Source organism: Rhincodon typus, chromosome 20 (assembly GCF_021869965.1).
Source record: "Rhincodon typus isolate 14 chromosome 20, sRhiTyp1.1, whole genome shotgun sequence".
In the NCBI taxonomy this organism is placed as follows: Eukaryota; Metazoa; Chordata; class Chondrichthyes; order Orectolobiformes; family Rhincodontidae; genus Rhincodon; species Rhincodon typus.
The window spans coordinates 42,763,514-42,785,079 of NC_063351.1; the positions used below are offsets into that span (position 1 = coordinate 42,763,514).

Below are 21,566 nucleotides of genomic sequence, written 5' to 3' on the forward strand. Positions count from 1 at the left end.
GCAGATCTTCTCCTAGCTCAGAAGCCTCTTCTCTGTAGTCAAAGACTCAGTTTAAACTTGAAGAAAACCAGATACTTTTCTTGCAGCAGGAGATAGCAAGAACTGCAGATGCTGGAGTCAGAGACAACAGTGTGGAGCTGGAGGAACACAGCATGCCAGGCAGCAAAGAGCAGGAAAGTTGACATTTTGGAAAATTAAGATGGGTCCCGACCCAAAACGTCAATTTTCCTGTTCCTTTGATGCTGCCTGGCCTGCTGTGTTCCTCTAGCTCCACACTGTGTTGTCACTTTTCATGCAGCAGTTGCTGTGAGCTGTGACTTTTGAATTGATCGATCAGAGACATTTTCCAAGTGATTCAGTTACTCTGTATTTCTAACACACCAGTAGAAGCACCCAGATAAAGCAATCTTAACAATAAAGGGTGTGGCCAGTTGAAGAAGGATCAATGGAACCCGGAAGCAAAGACCACTGAATCAACTTTCCAGTTTTTCTAATCTGGCTTAATCTATTTTTTCTATTAGTTTGTCTGTGTGGGTGTGTAAGGAGACCTAATTAGGGGAATTGAGTTTTAGTAGTATTATGTGGCGATCATTTATATCTGTCTACCCATAGTAACATTCTAATTACTTGTGACAAACAGTAGGTTTTGGTTAATACAGAAACCTAGTCCATGCTTTCTATCACCCTTGGTCTGACCATCAGGTTAATTGGGGTACTGTGTAAACTTTAAAAAAAATTGGTATGAAATCAGGAATAGTGAGGCTTGACCGTCTCATCAATGTGGTTGGTCCAGGACATATTGTTGGTGATCATCATTCCTAGAAACTTGATGCTCTTGATCATCTCCACCTCAGTTCCATTGATGTAGATAGTCCTCCTCCTTGCTTCATGAAGTCGACATGGAAGGAGGTCGTTAAGTTCTAGAATTATTAAACTTGATATTGAGTCTTGAAAGTCTAAGTGGAAGATGAAGTGTTGCTCTTCCAGCTTGCATTGAATTTTGCTGGAACACTGCAACAGGGCCTGAGACAGAAATGGCAGCCAGGGAACACAGCTGCACGTTGACGTGGCGGAGAACTGGAAGCTTGGGGTCATTTTTAAGGTCAGAGCTTAGGTGTTCCTCAAAGCAGTCACCTGTTCAGCATTTTGTTTCTCTGATGAGGTCGTCTCATGAAGAAAAACAGAAATTGCTTTAGAAACTTGGTGGGTCTGGCAGCATACCTGGAGGAAAAACAGGGTCAACGTCCCGTGACCCTTCTTCAGAAGCAAAGATTGCTGGAGAAACTCAGCAGGTCTGGCAGCATCTGTGGAGCGAAAACAAAGTTAACAGAATTCAAGATAACAAGGTGTAGAGCTGGATGAACGCATCAGAGGAGCAGGAAAGCTGACGTTTCGGGTCTAGACCCTCCAGGATTCAAGGCGTTTTCTTTCCTCCAGAAGCTGCCAGATCCTGAGGAGCTCAACTTTGGGTTTGGGTTTGGCACGCACCTGCCAATCAGATTACATCACCACCGGTGGCCGTACGGGGTTGGGGGCGGTGTGTGGAAGGGAGGCTTCAAAGAGGCAAGGTGCGCGCAGGCTGCACGCGCGCGCACGCCGCCGTCACCACCTCCTTCGAGTCTCTGGCTCACTCCCCCACCCGCCGGCAGCCGCCCCGCCGCGATGGAGGGGGATTAATTTTTATATCATCACAATATCCTCTCTCACTTACACACACACTCCCAATCAGTCCAGAAAATGGCGAACCCGTGTCACAGTCAGCAATGTTCGATCGAAAGGCGCGGCTTCCGACAGGAGCTCGACTCTTGGAGACATAAACTTGTTCACTGTGTAGGTAAGATTTAATGTATTAAAAATATGGACAGGGAGAGGGGAGAGTCGGCTTCTATGAACGCACACAGTTTAAAGAGAAAGTGTATCTCCATCATCCCCATTGCCAGTTGTGTGGAAGTGGTTAATGTTGAAGTGACAGATTCTTAATACTATGGTGCTGGGGGTGCTATCTTTGATCTTTAAGACAAAACTCGTCATTCGTTCAACCTCACAGCTAATAAACATCACCCATCATTATAAATCTATATAAGTTGGCGAACAGCGTTTGTATTACCTCATTTATTAAAGCGATTGTTCTCTTTTTATGGAGGGATTTTTTTTTCGAAGCCCGGTCGTCGTGTTTTGTGTTTCAGACCCTTATTCTCGCTCTGTCAAAAACCGTTTTTTTTAAAAAAATTGAATTATTCAGAATAAAGGGACGCAGGAGGCGCGTGAGCCCTTACCAGCCACAGAGCCTGCGCAGGACCCTCGCAGCAAAGCGACATGGGAGTTGTAGTCGTGGCCCTGACCACCGCTTCTCCCTGCCCGAATCCCATCCCGTAACCTTCGCTCCCCCTCTACCTTTCACCCCTCTACCCACACCCTCTTCCCCCAACCCTCTTCTTCCCCCCGCCCAATCTACTGTCCTCCTACCTCTTCCAGATTCCGCTGACCCCCCCGTTCATTTGACACCCCCATCCATTTGAAATTCCCACCCCTCTGACCCCCCCCATTTCTTTGAACATCCCCGACATCCAATCGCTCTGAACTCCCCCATCCCGATCCGTCTGACCTCCAATACCAGTGACCCGTATGCCTGTTTCTCCCCCATTCCTCTTTTTCCCCCAAGTCCTGCTTCTCCTCCATGTCTTCATGTTATGTAAGTATAGCTATTAAATTGCTGTTGGATGCATGACCGTTGGATTTGCCAGGTTCCTATTCTCATGGCATAGATGTGTGTTCTGTAAGGGAAAGAAGCGATAGAGCTCTTTAGTGCTAAATGTGTCAAACTGGATTAACTTGCTTTGTATGATTAATTGCTTTGCAAAGTGACAGAATAATATAAACCATCATACAAGTAAGAACTCTGACTATTCATCATTGCTCCCTTAATCCTCATTTGTAAAGAGAAGCATCTTGTTCATTGAGGAAATCTATTTCAAAGTTAGTGATTATTTTATGCTTTGTATTCCTTTGTGAAATAATTGACTGCAAAATGTTAGTTTTTCATTATAAACATGTCATCGAACAATTGATAGACAATTTTCATTGAAAATATTATCTGACATGAGTATCAATAATGTCCTTATTGTATGTGCTTTAATGTACTAATTGTCTTGATTGTTTCGGTACAATCACTGCATTTATAGCTTTGGAAATGCTGTTTGTCCCTGAATTATTTTAGAATAACTTATATTTTCAATGGCAGTACTATTTAGACTGTGTATAAGTTCTGATGAGAATTCAGCACTGAGGTGCTTGGTGTGACAGGCATTATTAACTTACTTTCCTTTTTCCATTATTTCCATCTTATCCTAGAGGTGCTGACTGTTTCTCGGCTTTTGATCCACAAAAGTTGTCTGCCCTTTGGCCTCTATCTTAAGTGACCATTTCTTGTGTGTGCATCACAAACGTGCCCTTTTGTCTCACTTTAAAATTAATAAAAATGGTTTTATTTAAACTATTTTTCTAATCAATCTGTTTAAATATGTTATTAAACACTTGGAACAGATGGGAAACCTCTTGGTCCAGAGGTGTGGACACTTCCACTGTACCACAAGAGGGCCCTTTTGTCCCACTTTAAAATCATTGAGGCAGATTGTGAACAGCTAGGGACCAAACACTGGTTCTTGTGTTATCCAACTAGTCACAGCCATCCTGAGAATTATTCATTTATTCCTGCTTTCCAATTTCTGTCCAGTAACTAATCCTCAAACCATGCCAATATATTACCCCGATTGCATGTGCTCTTATTTTGCTTAATAGATTCCTGTGTGGGATCTTATTAAAAGCCTATTGAAAATCCAAATACATCACTTTAGTTGGTTCCCCCATTGTCTATTATGCTTGTTCCATCCTCAAAATATCTAATAGGTTTGTCAAATGTCATTTCCCTTTCATAAATATATGTTGATGCTGCCCAACCCTACCGTTATCTTCTAAGTATCCAATTATCACATCTTTTATATCTTGATATCTCTATAGATTCTAGAATATTCCCTACCACTGATGTTAGGATAACAGGTCTGTAGTTCCCTATTTTGTGTCTCCCTCCTTTCTTAAGTAGTGGGGTTACATTTACTACTTTCAATCTGCAGGAACTTCTCCTGAATTTATAGAATTTTGTAAGATGACCACTACCCCATCTGCTATCTCTAATGCCAATTCCTTCAATGGTCTATGATGTAGATAATCAGGTGCAGGGGATTTATCAACTGTTATTCCATTAGTTTCTTAGAATTCCGTCAGATAGTTCTTTGCCGCTTACCACACTAAGTGTGCACCATGCCTTTTCAGCACCACTCACATGCCATTTTGTGTCTACTAACAACAGAAATGCTTGCCGCTGCCAGTACCGATACTATATCAAAGGACAGCTATTCACTAGGTCAAATGCTACCAACGGTGAAAAATACATGGGAAGGCAATTGATGAGGGTGACTCAGCGAGTCTACAAAAGGAAATAGACAGGTTAAATGAGAGGTCAAAAGCATGGTACATGGAATATAATGTGGAAACTGAGAGGTATTTGGCAGAAGGAATAGAGAAAGACTGCGTAAAGCTGCAGCATAGAGGGATTTAGGGTTCTTGTGCTAAAATCATAAAAAGCCAGCTTTTAGGTTCAGCAGTTAATAGGGAAGGCAAATGCACTCTGTACCTTTATTCAATAGGTAGGAATGGAGTATAAAAATCAGAGAAGTCTTGCTAAAACTATGGCAGTAGTTAGACCACACCTAGAATGCTGTGAACAGTTTGGTCCCTTTATCTAAGGACAGATGCACTGGCATTGGAGGCAGTCCAGAGAAGGTTCACTAGGTTGATTTTGGGCATGAAGAGATCTTGTTATGAGGAGAGGTTGAGCAGTTTGGTCCGGTAGTCATTGGAGTTTAGAAGAATGAGAACAGACCTCGTTGAAACTTACAAGATTCTTGGTGGTCTTCATAGGGCAGATGCTGAGAGATTGTTTCCCACAAGGGAGATTCTAGGATCAGGGAACATAATTTCAATGTGGGAGGTCACACATTTAAGACAGAGAAAAGGACAAATTTCTTCTCTTTAAAGGATAATGAATCCGCGGAATTCTTCACTGCAAAGGGTTGTAGAAACTGAATTGTTGTGAGTATTCGAGGCTGAGATATACAGCAGGAAAATAGAGTTAAGGATTATCATATCAGCCATGAATTCATTAAATGGCAGCAAAGACTCGATGGATTGAATGGTCTATTTTTGTTCCTACATCTTATGTTCAGGAGTAGCTCTTTATGGTAAACTAGTTGGAGGGAAGTGAAGAAGAAAAGCTTCTGAGGGCAAATAGGTGGCACAGGTGACACTTCACTGTAAATATATTTGCGTTTTAGTCATCGCTTGTCTAATCAACTGTCATTTGATGATTTAATCTGTTTTTGTGGCATTATTTGGGGAATAAATATTGGTGGCAGCATAAGGAATAATAAAGAAGATCTTGCCATGAGATCATTTAAATCCATCACAGCAGATAAATGGGGCCTTGCATCTGAGTTAACTCCTCCAGTGTTGCAATACTACTTCATTGGACTCAGCCTTGGTTTTTTTGTGTTTCGGTCCTGGAGTGGTACTTGAACTTGGAACCCTTATGACACATAGGACGGAGTGCTGTCAGCTGAGTCACAGATGACAGAGCTTGTGTTTTAAAACATGAGGTTGAGTTGGATTAAGAGATTTTTGAAATCATAATTCTTATCCCAAATGTTTGGAGGAAATTGCCTCTGGAAATATCTTTGACATTAAAGATGATGTAATTGAATAAATATTGAATACAAGGATCTCAGTAGTTGTAAAAGGACTAGGGATGGAGTTTTAAATAGTATGAAGTGATAGCTAAGCAAAAACAAAACAAAGAATTGCAGAACCAGAAATTGCTGGGAAAACTCAGCAGGTCTGGCAACATCTGTGGGTTCTCAACAGGTTCAGAACAGGGTTCTGAAGAAGGGTCACAGGACTCAAAACGTTAATTCTACTTTCTCTCCAGAGATGCTGCCAGACCTGCTGGGTTTTCCAAGCAATTTCTGTTTATGTTGGAGGTGGTAGCTGTTGGCTGAACCTCTGACAAATTTGATGCTTAGAAATATGAGTTGCTTACAGAAATAATATACTTACTTAGTCATACTATAAGAGTTGTCTACAATGAGACCGCTCACTTTGATCCTTGTGTACCATGACAGTATTTATGGAAAATATGACAGCCACTTCTCTATATGAAGTACTTTATATTGTCTGCTCACTTACCATTGTTTCTTGCAATTACACATTATTCAACTAATTCAGAGATTCCTGGATTGCCTCCATTGTTACCATTTCCTTTGTTGTTTGTATCATATACAAATCTCACCAATTGTGCTGAATAATGAGCAAAGGCATAAGTTAGGAACAGTACTCGTCACGTTTCATCCTAAATTATCCAAACGTGTGATTTACTAGTTAAAACATTTCGGTAGGAAATGTGTTGTGGTAGGCTTATGGAGTTGGGAGAAATGGGTAAAGCTTGACAAGTTACTGTGTAATCTACAATTTGAGTGTTTACAAGAGGAAAGATCTAAAGAAGTTGAAATGGAATGCAAACAATGTCATGGACTGATTGGGCTGAATGGCTTGTCCTGTGCTGTATATCCTATGTAATCCTAAGTAAGGTGAACCACTGGTGTATGATATTAGTGTTTCTTTATGGGCAATGATTAAGGAAGAGTGGAAGCAAAATCTTGGGATGGTCTTAATCGTTGTTTTCAGAAATGTTGTGATTAGTATCAATGCAACATGGATAATTTTGTATGCTTGGAATGTTTGTTTCTGTCCATGGATGCCTCGGGAACTGTTCTGTGATCCCTTTGTAAACTATGGTGTTCATTAAAAGTTTAGTTTTGAGTTCACTTGTCACTGAGTGCAGTAGCATCACTTGAGAATCGAGTTTGTCACCTACAATTATTCAAAAAGTATGATTTAGGAGTAGGTCATTTGACTTCTCAAGCCTGCTCTGTCATTTGATCCCTTAGGTATCAGTCAAGAATCTGTCAAACTGCTTTCTGGGAAGGAGATTTCCAAAGACTCATGACCCTCAGAAAAAGAACTTCTTTTGACATTCACCTTAAGTGGACTTTTCTTTGTTTTTAAACTGCGTCCCCTGTTTATGTTGTCTTGCCCACGAAGGAAAACATGCTCCCAGAATCCACTCCCTCAGTCCTCTGAGGATCTCATCCGTGTCATTTAAATTGCTTCTCATTGGTGAGGTGATGGCTTAGTGGCATTATTGCAAGACTGTCAGTCCAGGGACCCAGGTAATGTTCTGGGGGGACCTGAGTTCAAATCCTGCCAAGGCAGATGGTGCAATTTGAATTCAATGAAAAAAAAATCTGGAATTAAATCATCTAGTGAGAGATAGTAGGAACTGCAGATGCTGGAGAATCTGAGATAACAAGGTGTAGAGCTGGATGAGCACAGCAGGCCAAGCAGCATCAGAGGAGCAGGAAGGCTGACGTTTCAGGCCTAGACCCTCCTTCAATCATCTAGTGATGACTATGATGTCAGATAAGCCCATCTGGTTCATTCACGTCCTTAGGGAAGGAAACTGCCATCGTTACCTGATCTGGCCTAGGTGTGACTCCAGACCCATGTGTAGTTGACTCTTAACAGCCCTCTGCTTAACCAGCGCCATCCACATCCAATGAACCAAAAAAACTTTTCTTACAGCAATTTTCTACTATATTAGTCTTTCTTTCCAAATTTTTTTAACCTTCCTATATTTACTTATTCTTTACTATTCCATTCATTTTATTTTTGTCAACAATCAATAGTAACATGATTATGAAACTTATTTGAAATTCCCCTTGGGAGACTAAGCATCTCAAGAAATTGTAATGGATTTGAGTTATTTATGTTTTTGTTGGAGTTGTGAAACTGCAATAACTGGAAGTTTTCATCAATTTCTTGTAATTTATTTATTTATTAACTGAGTTTGGTTTTAAAAGTGGATGAAACTAGGCCTAGAAGAAAAATAGAAACACAGAAGCAGGAGTAGGCAGTTCAGCCTGTCAAGCCTGTTCCACCATTCAACATGGTCATGACTGATCAAAACTGCAATGCCTTTTATCCACACTATCCCATTAACTCTATACCAATGGTAATGAAAAATTGATCAACATCTATTTTAAATGTACCCAAAGACTGAGCTTCCACAGCCTTCTGAGGTAGAGAATTCCAAAGATTTACAAACCTGAGTTAAAGTTTTCCTCAACTTGGACCTAAATGGCACCAGTCTTAAATTATGTCCTGTAGTTCTAGACTTCCTAACCATGGGAATTATCTTGCCTGTATCTTCTGGGTTCCAGTGTTTTTCTATATTCTTTATGGAGCAACATGTCTCCTGTTTCCTCATTTCTCTCTCCTCTTCTTTCCTTCAGAAACAACCTTGCAATTTCCCTTATTTGGAAGTTTTGTTTCAATCCAGAATTGTGGATATTTCAGTGACCAATGCAAATAGCTAACTGGTTTGACTGAGCATTATATGTTTTGCTTAAACAATCTGTATGCATGTCTTCCTCGCCCAACATTGGATTTAATAACACGATTTGTCGCAAATGTAGAATTATTTAAAGTATTCCAGATCTGCTGTTAAATGGAAAAAAAGCAAATGGTAACACTTTTGTTCAAGAAAGGGGGGAGGCAGAAAACAGGAAACTATAGGTCAGTTAGCCTAATACTTGTAATGGGAAAGATCCTCGAATCCATTATTAAGGAGGTTATAGCAGAATACTTAGAAAATCATAATGTGCCCCAGCAGAGCTAGCATGGCTTTGTGAAAGGGAAATCATTTCACTAACCTGTTTGAGTTTTTTGATAAAGTAACATTTGTGGTGGATACAGGGAACTGGTAGATGTGCTGTACTCCGATTTCTAAAAGATATTTGATGTGGTTGCTGCACAGAATAAATGCACATCCTATAGGAGGTTAGATATGAGCATGGATAAAGGGTTGATTATCTAGCAGGAAGCAGAATAAATACTGAAAAGCTGTGGACAGGCAGTAGTGGGTTGCGAATAAGTCCCGTCTCGGGTTGTTGGCAAATTGATTTGTAAGTTGGAACACAGTGCAAGACAATATTAAATAGCCATTAATAAGAGCAGGAAATGTTTGTACATTAAATCTTTAAAATTACACCCTTGTATTCGTCAGTACGAGCACTCATAAGTTGAACGTTCATAAATTGGAGACTCCCCTACTATTTAAATGGAAAGAGATGGCAGAACTGGTGGTCCAGGGGCTTCAGAGTTTTCAGGAGCATGAATCAAGTAAATAGAATGTTGTCATTTATTGAAAGGGGGAATGGAATATAAAAGTGGGGAAGCTCTATTGTGGCAGTCCAGAGTGTATGTGAGACCACATCTGGACAACTGTGTACATTTTTTTGACTCCTTATTTTAAAGATTTAATTGCTTTAGAAGTAGCTCAGAGATGATTTACCTGAATCATTCCTGGAATGCAGAGCTTACCTTGTGAAGAAAGGTTGAACAGTTTGGGCCTATATCCAACAGAGTTTAAAAAAAAGACATTACCTTATTGATATTTTCTAATCAATCTGTTAAGAGATATTATTATACACCTTTGGAGTAGGTGGGACTTGAAGCCAGGTCTCTTGACCCAGAGGCAGGGACATTACTCCGTGCCTTGTCACATTTAAGATTGTGAGGGGGATTGACAGGGTGAACACCTCGAGAATGTTTACTCTTGTTGGGTGACTATAAACTGGGGGACATGGTTTAAGAATAGAAGGTCTCCACTTTAAGACAAATGAAGAGAAATTTCTTCTGAGTGTATAGAATGTACACTTTGCCAGAAGGTGGTGGTGGTTGGGTCTTTAAACTTATTCAAGGATAAGTTAGGAAGATTTTGATAGCTAGGGGAGTATAGTGATATGGGGAACAGACAGGAAAATGAAGCTGAGACTGCAAGCAGATCAGCTATAAACTTACTGAACGGTGGAAAGAATTCAAAGGACCAAAGGGCCTAATCCTCCTCCTCAGTTGTACGTTCCTGTGGCGATTACTTTTGTAAATAGTCAGTTGCACTTGTTCTATTGTTGATGGATATGTGTGGGAGAAAACAGACGTTTGTATACATTTGTACTGTAACTGGTCAAACATAGTTTGGTTAAATGCAGTGTAAAGCTTTGTGACTCAAAAAAAGAAAATCAATCCTCTCTACCTGTGATGATATTTCAGAATACGCAGAGTGCTAATAAGCATTGTTTGGAAAGATGTTTTCCAGCTGATTGTGCTTCTCAAAAATATTAATGCTGACATTTTAAAATTGGCAACATTTTTGTATCTATAAATAAGTTGAGTAGCTCTATTAATCACTGTCCAATGCCTATAATAAATATTACAGCACTAGTTGGCAGATATATAATTGTGAAATTAATGCCTGCTGTTTCTACTCCTGCATGTTGTTGCCAGGACAATTTTGTTTGTACTCACACTGTTGTAATTGTTTTTCCATAAGGGTTTGAAAGCATTTTGGAAGGTCTGTTTGGACGTAAACTTCTAAAAGATATCAGCCTGTTTGAAGGTAAACCTTTTACATTTATTTTCTAACAACGACACCCAGTAGTGGCATATGAAAACTTCAGCCTCATATGTGAGCCCAAATGCAAGAAATGGTGGAGAATATTTGTTTTGTTCCATAGATTTTCTATGTTTTTGGAAGCGGGAAAGGAGACAAGATCCTTACCATACTAATTATTCTTTAACAGAGTTCTTTTTATTTGTTAATGGGATATTTGTCCCTGGCAAGGCCAGCACTTATTGTCCATCCCTAATTGCACTTTTGAAGGTGGTTGTGAACTGCCATCTTGAGCCATTGCAGTTCATGTGTTCTAGGTACACACACATTGTTGTTAGAAAAGACATACATTTTGGTTATCTGCTATAAAGGAAGTTGGTGGGGAATTAAACCCCTTAAAACTTAGCCCTGTTTGAGCAGTATTCTAAGTATAGGCATGAAAACAATTGCAACATAAGTAAATGTGATTATTATCTTCAATAAATAAAGCATGAAACACAAGCAAATGAACTCAGGAAGGTTCGACTTGCAAAGAGCCTTCTTGGGAAGGTGAAGTCATGTAATGGAAGTGTTTGTTTAAATGCATTGCCTTAAATAATTTCACAAGCTGTGGACTTGGTGTCTTGTCTGTTATAATAAAGGTTTTGCTTACATTTTTGTTGATTTGATCTGAGAACAGAAAGATGCTGTTCTCATCTTGGACAAATTGGTTGCTGATTATTTCTGTCACTTTGACACATGAAGTGTATGTTGAATGGAACAAGCAGGGAAAATATTAAATCTTGGCCTAAATTACTGAAGGTGAAGGCAACCACAGATAACTGTACCCTGGCCACTGGTTATTTTTCGATGCAAGATGTTTATAAGCCTCTCTGTTCTGTATATTTATTATTTTGGTTTGATATGCCGAAATGATGAGGAGCAAAGGGATCTGCATTGTCTTTGTTGGATTGTGCTCAGTATTTATTTAGAGAGTCAGTGTAAATTGATTGTTTAATCATTTAAAAAATATTATGAAGATTGAAGACACTGGCATTATCCTGTAAAGGGATCCCATTGTCTTATGTTATTACTGATCTCTGCCGGATCAAAAGGATTTAAATAAAAAGGGCACCAAGGACTCGACAAAGAGATATTTCAAAAATTTAACTAAGCGAATTTTGTTTTGTAATTATAATACAATATTGATGATTGATTAATTCACATTTGGCCTTAAAGGACTGCTTGTGCACTTCTGATTTGGTTTTGTTAGTCCTCTGTTGGTAAACATTTAATAGCCAATCCTTGCATTGTTGTTATACCCTTAATAATTTATTGATTACATCATTTAGATCCATTTTTAAAAATTTAGAACATGTTGATGCTGGAGATGAAATGTAATCCATTTTGGGTTACCAAAATCAGACTCGGCACTACCTCACCAACAATAACATGGTTCGATGCAGTATAAAATTCCTGCTACTCTACCCAACAACATGGGTCAACTTTGTATACTGTACTAATATATTCCCACTTCTCACAAGTGTAATTCTTTGTTACACTCGGTTGATATTGAAAGAAAGACAGTTTTTGGTGTGTCATACCCATTCAGAACTGAATTCTGATTGTGCAGAAGCAGTTTGCATTACACCCTTAAAACCATCTGATCACGGACTCGTTAATCCCTTTATGATGGGCTGGATTTGACATCACGTAAGTCAAGGATTGTTATCTGACCCTCTGCCCAGGTTCTCCAGACTGACTTTTTGAACAGTGCATTTAATGTGCTTAACTTGATAAGTTAAGCTTAACTTCTTACACTCATAACAAAAACAGTTCACACTGAGGTCTCTCGGTGACTTTGAGGTCCATTGTAAGGTGCATCCTATTGATTTAAAATCAAGAATTGGACAGAATGATATTGCTTTTAATATTTGATTTACCATCCATTCTGGTAAGTACCAAATGCTTTGTTGTAGATGGTGCCTAGTATTCATTTAACATGTCATTGTGCTTAGGGAGATGGGGTAAAATTGCAATGAGATTTATTTTTAAGACTATTGAATGAAATGTTACATTGATAGAGGGTTTGGAGCCACTTGTACCTCTGGTCTCTCAGCTATAAGGTTGGCTTGGCAAAATTTGTGTGAGAAGGGAAGAATCAAGTGGTTTCATATCCTCAAAAGATTTGCAGCAGGGAGAAGTGAGCATAGAGGGAGAATAACAATTAATGTGAGGCAAAGCAGCAGGTTAGTAGGTGACGAGGAAGCTTCAACTCCATTGAAAATTAGGAAAAAAGTTAAAGGGAAGGAGAACGCAAGAGCTGTTAGTAATGGAGGTAATAGGACCCAAAAAGAAGGTGAGAAAACTGGCCTAAGGGCACTTTATCCGAATGCTCGGAGCATTCGAAACAAGGTGGATGAGTTGACAGTGCAACTCATGGCAAATGGGTATGATTTAGTGGCCATTACAGAGACATGGTTACAGGATGGTCATGACTGGGAGTTAAATATCCAGGGGTATCAAACTGTTCGGAAGGGCAGACAGGAAGCTAAGGGAGGTGGTGTTGCTCTGATTTTTAAGGATGATATCAGGGCAGTAGTGAGAGATGATATAGGTTCTACTGAACAAAACGTTGAATCCATTTGGGTGGAAATTAGGAATAGCAGGGAGAAGAAGTCACTGATAGGTGTGGTCTATAGGCCACCAAATAACGACATTGTGGTGGGGCAGGCAATAAACATAGAAATAGCTAATGCATGTAAAAATGGTACAGCAATTATCATGGGGGATTTTAATCTACATATCGATTGGTCAAACCAGGTCGGTCATGGCAGCCTTGAGGAGGGGTTCATAGAATGCATCCGCGATAATTTCCTTGAACAATGTAATGGAACCTACGAGAGAGCAAGCTATCCTAAATCTAGTCCTGTGTAATGAGACAGGAATAATTAATGATCCCACAGTTAGGGATCCTCTCGGAAGGAGCGATCACAGTATGGTCGAATTTAAAATACAGATGGAGTGTGAGAAGTTTTAATCCAGTACCTATGTCCTGTGCTTAAACAAAGGAGACTATGAAGGAATGAGGAAGGAGTTAGCTAAGGTAGAATGGGAGCAAAAACTTTATGGTGGGTCAATTGAGGAACAGTGGAGGACTTTCAAAACAATTTTTCACAGTGCTCAGCAGAAGTATATTCCCGTGATAAGGAAGAACTGTAGGAAAAGAGAGAGCCAGCCATGGATGTCTAAGGAAATAAAGGAAAGTATCAGATTTTTAAAAAAAAACACATACAAAAAAGTAAAGAGTAGTGGGAAACTAGTAGACTGGGAAATCTTTAAAGGCCAACAGAAAGCCACAAAAAAAATTATAAAGAAAAGTAAGATAGATTGAGAGTAAACTAGCTCAGAATAGAAAAAACAGGCAGCAAAAGTTTCTATAAATATGTAAATCGTAAAAGAGTGGTGAAGGTAAACATTGGTCCTTTAGAGGATGAGAAGGCCAATTTAATAGCTGGGAATGAGGAAGTAGCTGAGACATTAAACAGTTATTTCGTATCAGTCTTCACAGTGGAAGACACAAATAACATGCCGAAAACTAATAGCAAGAAGGTTAAAAGCAGGTGAGGACCTAGAAACTATCATTATCACTAAGGAGGCAGTGCTGGGCAAGCTAATGGGGCTAAAGGTAGACAAGTCTCCTGGCCCTGATGAAATGCATCCCAGGGTACTAAAAGAGGTGATGGGGGAAATAGCAAATGCACTAGTAATTATTTACCAAAGTTCACTGGACTCTGGGTGGTTCCCGCAGATTGGAAAACAGCCAATGCGACGCCACTGTTTAAAAAAGGAAGTAGACAAAAAGCAGGTAACTATAGGCCAGTTAGCTTAACTTCGGTAGTGGGGAAAATGCTTGAATCTATCATTAGGGAAGAAATAGCAAGACATCTGGATATAAATTGTCCCATTGGGAACACCCAGCATGGGTTCATGAAGGGTAGGTCATGTTGAACTAATTTGGTGGAATTCTTTTAGGACATTACTTGCATGGTGGACAATGGGGAACCTGTGGATGTGGTGTATCGAGATTTCCAGAAGGCATTTGACAAGGTGCCACACCAAAGGCTGCTACATAAGATAAAGTTGCACAGTATTACAGGTAATGTATTGGCATGGATAGAGGATTGGTTGACCAATAAAAAGCAAAGTCTAGGGGTAAATGGGTGTTTTTCTGGTTGGCGGTCAGTGGCTAGTGGTGTGCCTCGGGGATCAGCGTTGGGACCTCAATTGTTTACAATTTACAAAGATGATTTGGAGTTGGGGACTAAGTGTGGTGTGTCAAAATTTGCAGATGACACTAAGGTGAGTGGTAGAGCGAAGTGTGCAGAAGACACAAAGTCTGCAGGAGGATATAGATAGTCTAAGTGAGTGGGCAAAGGTCTGGCAGATGGAGTACAATGTTGATAAGTGAGAGGTCATCCATTTTGGTAGTAATAACAGCAAAATGGACTATGTTTTAAATGGTAAAAAATTGCAGCACGCTGCTGTGCAAAGGGACTTGAGTGTCCTTGTGCATGAATCGCTGAAGGTGGGATTGCAGGTGCAGCAGGTGATTAAAAAGGCAAATGGAATTTGGTCTGCCATTGCTTGAGGGATGGAGTTTAAAAACAGGGCGGCTATGCTGCAGCTGTATAGCGTCCTGGTGAGGCCACACCTGGAGTACTGTGTGCAGTTTTGGTCTGCTTACTTGGGAAGAGATATAGTAGCACTGGAGGGGGTGCAGAGGAGATTCACTCGGTTGATTCCAGAGTTGAGAGGATTGGATTATGAGGAGAGACTGAGTAGACTGGGCTTATACTCATTGGAATTCAGAAGAATGAGGGGAGATCTTCTAGAAACATATAAGATTATGAAGGGAATAGATAAAGTGGAGGCAGGGAGGTTGTTTCCGCTAGCAGGTGAAACTAGGACTAGAGGGCATCGCCTCAAAATAAAGGGAAGCAGATGTAGGACTGAGGTCAGGAGGAACTTCTTCGCCCAAAGGGTTGTGAATCTGTGGAATTCCCTGCCCAGTGAAGCGGTTGAAGCTACCTCACTGAATGTTTTTAAGGCAAGGCTAGATAAATTTTTGAACAATAAAGGAATTAAGGGTTATGGTGAGGTAGGCGGGTAAGTGGAGCTGAGTCTCAAAGATCAGCCATGATCTTATTAAATGGCAGGGCAGGCTCGAGGAGCCAGATGGCCTACTCCTGCTCCCTAGTTCTTATGTTCTTATACAGAAGCTGATTTCTTAGCTTTCTTTCTTTTGCAACATGAAGGAATTTTGCCAAGTGTACCTCTGGTCGACTGAAATATTAGAAAGATTTATCATTCGAAAGGAAGTTATTTGGCAGATTGTACACCCTCCCAAATGAAAGATGGGGAAAAAAAACTAAGTAACAAAGCCAATCTTGTGTTAGGCTAAAATTATTCTTGAATTCTACAGATTGTGAGCCTACAGGTGTTTCTGACTGGTCATTTGATGAAAACTGTCTCTTCTGTTGCATGAGAAGAGAAAAAGTGAAGGTAAGAAGCAATTTGAAATATTTAATTTTAGCGACTGGTTGGTACACTTGGTTTAGAACAGAATGACACTGCTTAGTCTATTAGCTGGTAAAACCAGCAAAAATGGTTTTGTTCAGATTATATATTTTTGGGGGTATGTAATCTTTCTTCCCTTATTGTCTTTTGTTGCTGTTGATCAGTTGTGGCAAGCTGAATGAGCATTGCCTAGGGCTTAAATGCTGACTATCCATCTGTCTTTTCTTTGTGTTTAACTCCCCACCTCTCCCCCAAAAAAAACCTTCAATGGAATTTGCAAACAATGTTGGACATGGGACGTTCCTACTCTCAATTCACTGCTGATGATAGTCATTGTAGTTGAGTGGAAGGAACTAGACCTTAACTAACTATAGGATACAAAAGAAATTTAAAGAAGAAACTAGTATTTAATTGTAAGTATGTTTAACTTTTTAAAGAGAAATTTGATTAACATAATTTCCATTTCTAACATGGGCTCACATCCTTCCATTCATGAGAGATGATGTGAATGTGGTCTCGGTGCTTAGGTGAGATCAGATGAGAATTATCTGCATTCTTTGATGGCTGAATAAACAGTTTCTTGAAAGGAAAAGTCTGTTAAAAGCTCCAGACATGAGATTGTTCCTTGCTGGTGGTGTGGGCTAATCTCTGCTGACATCTTGTATGTAAGGCTGGCCTCTACTTTGGAGATTCTTAAAACACATTTTATTGTGATGAATTCCTGCCTGCAACTCATGTTACAGTTTGCAACAGCTCAGGATTCCCATTTATGTGTCTTTGAATGCACCATTGAATTGGAGCTTTCAGCACCCTCTTGGTCACTTTGTGTGGGCTATCTCCTTGGTATAACAGTTCTTGGGAATGCAGCACCTTCTATTCTGAGTACATGTCCAAGCCAGAGGAGTTTTCTTTGCTTGATTAGTGTCAACATGCTTGGCATATTTGTTGTAGAAACACCTACCTCATCGGTAGCTTTGTCTTTCTGCGTGATGCTAAGGATACGATGTAGATACTGTGGATGAAAGTTATTGAGCCTTTGTTTTGTGAAATATTCGTAAGATGGCTTTCTCATCACTTTACAGATAATGTGTATGGTAATAAAAAGGCCTACTTTATCAAATCTCCTGTAATGCCTTCCTCAATGAATCTTGAATGAAGCAAAATGAATTTTGCTTTTCATCTATAAAAATAGCATAGATTTGCTGCAAGAGGCAAATTCAAAACTTTAGTTGCATTAGCTGATATAACTCGCTCATTTTACACACCCAGATCTTTTTGATGCAAAGTAGCACATATAAAGTGCTACTTAGAAGCTAAATATTGTAAGGAAACTGCTGTTTACTTTCTTTTTCAACTGGGATCAGCAAAAAAGCATCCTGAGGAAGGGTCACCGGACCCGAAACGTTAACTCTGTTTTTTCCTTCACAGATGCTGCCAGACCTGCTGAGCTTTTCCAGCAACTTTGTTTTTGTTCCTGATTTACAGCATCTGCAGTTCTTTCGGTTTTTATCAGATTTTTCTGATGGCTCAGTGGTTTACTTCTTGGCAATAGTAGGTCCAGTTAACCTGATACTGCGTATAACACATTGCTGGCATTATGTTATATTTGCAACTTCAAATTTTCTGGTTGCAAAGAAATTTTAGCTGAATGTCCCAAATATACTCAATTGTGATGAGTCTAGGTGGGCTTGTAGTTTAGAATTCTTGATCAGGTTACTGTTGTTGCAGGCTGTATAACTCATAACATAACAGCTGCAGATTTTGCATTGCATGTGTTGATATCAGCATCGAGTGGCGCATTGAGTGCTGATTAATACTGCGAGAGCAACATCCTTGCCCATGGCATTTGTCCGTTGATGGTCAAAGCAAACCTTTTACAGGTGTGAGAGAGCTTGTCCATATGGTGTTTGTATTAGCTTGTTTCATTCCAACTTTCTCATTATAACCAAAAAATAATGCATGAAGGAGACTGAACACTATCCTACACAGGTTAATCAAGTAAAACATTTATCTGCAACACTTAAGGCAAAGCAATTGGAAATAAGAAAACATAAACTTGTAAGGATTCCAATGTTGGCTATGAATTCCATCTAAATCAGCAAAAATTTTGTTATATTCATGTCAATTAAGTACAGTATTTATAACAACCTCAAACAAATACACTTATTGATAAATGAATTTATAAGCTACTACAAGTACAGGCAGATGTGGAAGGTACATTTTTGAAAAAAAAAGTTATTATCAAAGAACATTTGGAAGAAGACAGCTTTATACTAGGATGATACTCAAAGTGGCAAGAAAAATAACTTGCCCTTTGGTCAATTCTGAGTATCTTATCCCTGTGATGGGAAACAACAACAATTCTGTTGATACAGGATTTTTAAAACTTTGTTTGAAAGAAACGCTGGAATTTGAATGTAGGAGCACAAGGAATACTGTTTACATAATTATATAAGTATTGTCTGAGTGCGCGCATGTGCGCGATTCCCCCACACACGCGCGCGCACATCCTCTCTCTCCACTTCAACCTCTCGCTACTGCGCACACGCCCCACCCTCTCCAGCACTCCCCCCACTTCTGTGCCGCCCCTTTTCCTGCGTACCCCTCTCAGTCTCTGCACCCCGTGCGCCCCCCTTTATGCTCCCCCCGCCCCCCACCGGGCATTTGCGTTCCCCCCCCGACGCGCGCGCTCTCTTCTACCCCCCATCTCTTCCCCCACCCTATCTCTCTTCCTCGCCCTTTCGTCCCCCGTTTCACACCCCCACCCTCTCTCGCTTCCCTCCACACCCTCCCTCTCTCTCCCCTCCACTCTCCCCCTCTGTCTCAGCACCCCCCCCCCTCTCTCCCCCGCACACACACACACACACACACGCCCACCAAGATCTATGAGGTAAATTGGTAATCACAGATACCTTCTATTTTGTTCAAAAAGCACACAATTTGTAGAGTGTTAATGTGGCATTTTATAAATTCCTACTTTAGCTGTAGTTTAGTGGTTATCATGTTCGCCTCACACACGAAAGTTTCCTGGATGGAAACAAAACCAGTCTGACTCCAAGTTAATACATAGCCAGATTCTAAACAAGACCTCAGACCTAAAATGCTTGATGTCACCTCTGGTATACTAATAAAACCTTTAGTTATCTCAGGGCAGTGACTTGAAAGAAATTCTGGGATTGGCATATTAATCCTTTCTAACCGATTAAAGATTTAACAGCCATCTTAGGTTTGTTTAATACATTCGCATCCGTTCTATGACCGTTTGATCTTTTTCTCATGAATTCTGTGTCTGATGCCACCTCTCTCCCTGACACCTAAAGAAGGTGCAAGGCTCAGAAAGCTTGTGTTTTCAAATAAACTGTTGGACTGTAATCTGGTGACGTGCGATTTTTGACCTTTAAATTTAGCGATAGATGACTGATCTGAAATTTGGATTTAATCTTAAAACTGAATAATGTTAAGACTCAAATTGAAATAAAGGAATAGGTTGTGGACCGAAAAATTTCCAAATGTTAAACGTGTGGATGTTAACTGAAATTGTGATGATTTATATATGAGGGACTACACCCACATTGGAGTGAGTATTGATGCAACAGTTAGAGCCATTCAACTGAAAGTAAATTCAGTTCAGGTAAGTCTGGACGGATTTGTAAGAAAATATCCAAAAAGCAGTAAAGCAGGTGGTGCAGCTCTGTTTTTTGTGCATGTTGTAATTTAGGATTCGGTATCAGATTGTGTTTTCTCTTTTTTTCATTTTCCAACAGTTTTCATAAGCTAATCTTGTGCAACTTTTGAATGACAAGGTACTTTATCCACTGATCAATCTTTATAGAGTTTCATGATCCTACAGTTGAATAATTCACCTATTTGTAGTCAGGCACTTGGTGGATTATATGTAGTCCTGTGTTTATGAAGCACACTTCCTTTAAATAGGCAAACATTACATATGAATCAGAGGGAATTTTCTCACCTTAAAGCAATTTGTGTTTACAATTAAATGCAAAATAATTCGTCCTGGAGTAAAAATAGCAAAGTCAATAATAGACCAATTGCCTTATTGAATAATTTTATGATGAACATATAGTAGACATTGATGTTTTAATAAACAGTATCCCACTTAAGTAAAAACCAAAAGAACAGCGGATGCTGTAAATCAGGAACAAAAACAAAGTTGCTGGAAAAGCTCAGCAGGTCTGGCAGCATCTGTGGAGGAGACAGGTGACCCTTCCTCAGACCTGGAGCTTTTCCGGCAACTTTGTTTTTGTCCCACTTAAGTAAATTCGGTACAATTTCTCTTGCATCTATCTTTAGGTATCTGCTATTTACAGTGACAACATTATTAATGCAGCATAAACCTTTTAGGAGCTCCTCAATCTCAATGCAGTACATCTGAACTGAAAGACCTTCCAGTTTTTAAACACTTATTTCAAAGTCAGGATTTTAGATCATTCACTCTTTGCCTCTAAGAAAGTTGCTTTTAGATGAGATAATTTCCTGAATGCACTAATATTACACAGACATCATAGTTCACAATGGAAAATGTTTTTCATAGTTTTACGAAGAATAGTGACTCAGCGAAAAACGTTTTGCATTATGGTTTCGCACTTCCAAAGGAGGAATTCAGTGGTAATTATACAGTGAATTGTTCTATTTGAGCTTTTGTGACTACACACTCTATTATCTATAAATGCAGTGCATTAACCACAACATTTGTGGTTGCATCTTGCATTGTATTAGTATCCTGTCGGGCTAGTAGTAATCACACCTACACCTCCCCCTTTGCAGCTCTTATTAAACACTTGGTCTCTTGTGTTTTTGAAGTCTGTACGGTTTGCATACTTTGTATTGTCAGTTGTCAGCTACAAGAGTACAGTACACTTGCTATCAATATTGAAATATGTAGCAATGCTAACACAAACACTACAGATGCTGGAAATCTGAAAATAGAACAAAAATTGATGCTGAGTTTTCTGTTTTATATTCAAGGATGCTCATGATTTTTGTGAGTCATTTAGCTTGCAGTGAACACTTTATCGCTGTGCCTCCATGACAACAGGGTGACTGCATCAAAGGGCAGTGGTATTATGCTGTTTTGTAGACGTGCTATTACTATGCAGTTCCCATAGCATGACACTAGCCCCGAGTTTGACAGAATTTTAAAAATCTTGCGAATTGGGGAATTAACAGTGCCCTTCAGTGCTAGGATTTTTTTAACTAACTAAAATTACTTGTGTGCTGTTCAGCCAAATTTTCGGAGTGAGATCAACATACTTTCAGTTGATACCAATGTGTATCCCTTTATTTTGTTAATAGTAATGAACTGATTGACTTCATAAGACCATAAGATACAGGAACAGAATTAGGCCATTCAGCCCTTTGAGTCTGC

General features: G+C 39.7%; 1 protein-coding gene across 8 annotated transcripts in view; it reads left to right on the top strand.

Annotated features, from left to right (window-relative positions):
* The first annotated feature begins 1,557 nt into the window (after window positions 1-1,557).
* Window positions 1,558-21,566, top strand: part of lcor (ligand dependent nuclear receptor corepressor) — a 68,339-nt gene continuing 48,330 nt past the window's right edge. For 2 of the 8 annotated variants that reach the window (XM_048608793.1, XM_048608797.1), the window contains exons 1-2: window positions 1,727-1,830; window positions 10,562-10,627. Coding sequence is in view for 3 of the 8 variants with exons in the window: in XM_048608789.1 (XP_048464746.1) it covers window positions 1,738-1,834; window positions 10,562-10,627; window positions 16,086-16,165 (243 nt within the window). In the remaining 5 variants the exon portion in view is untranslated. Of the gene's footprint in view, window positions 1,835-2,415; window positions 2,693-10,561; window positions 10,628-16,085; window positions 16,166-21,566 lie in introns of those variants that run through there. The other 6 variants (XM_048608789.1, XM_048608791.1, XM_048608790.1 and 3 more) reach the window with 6 other exon arrangements.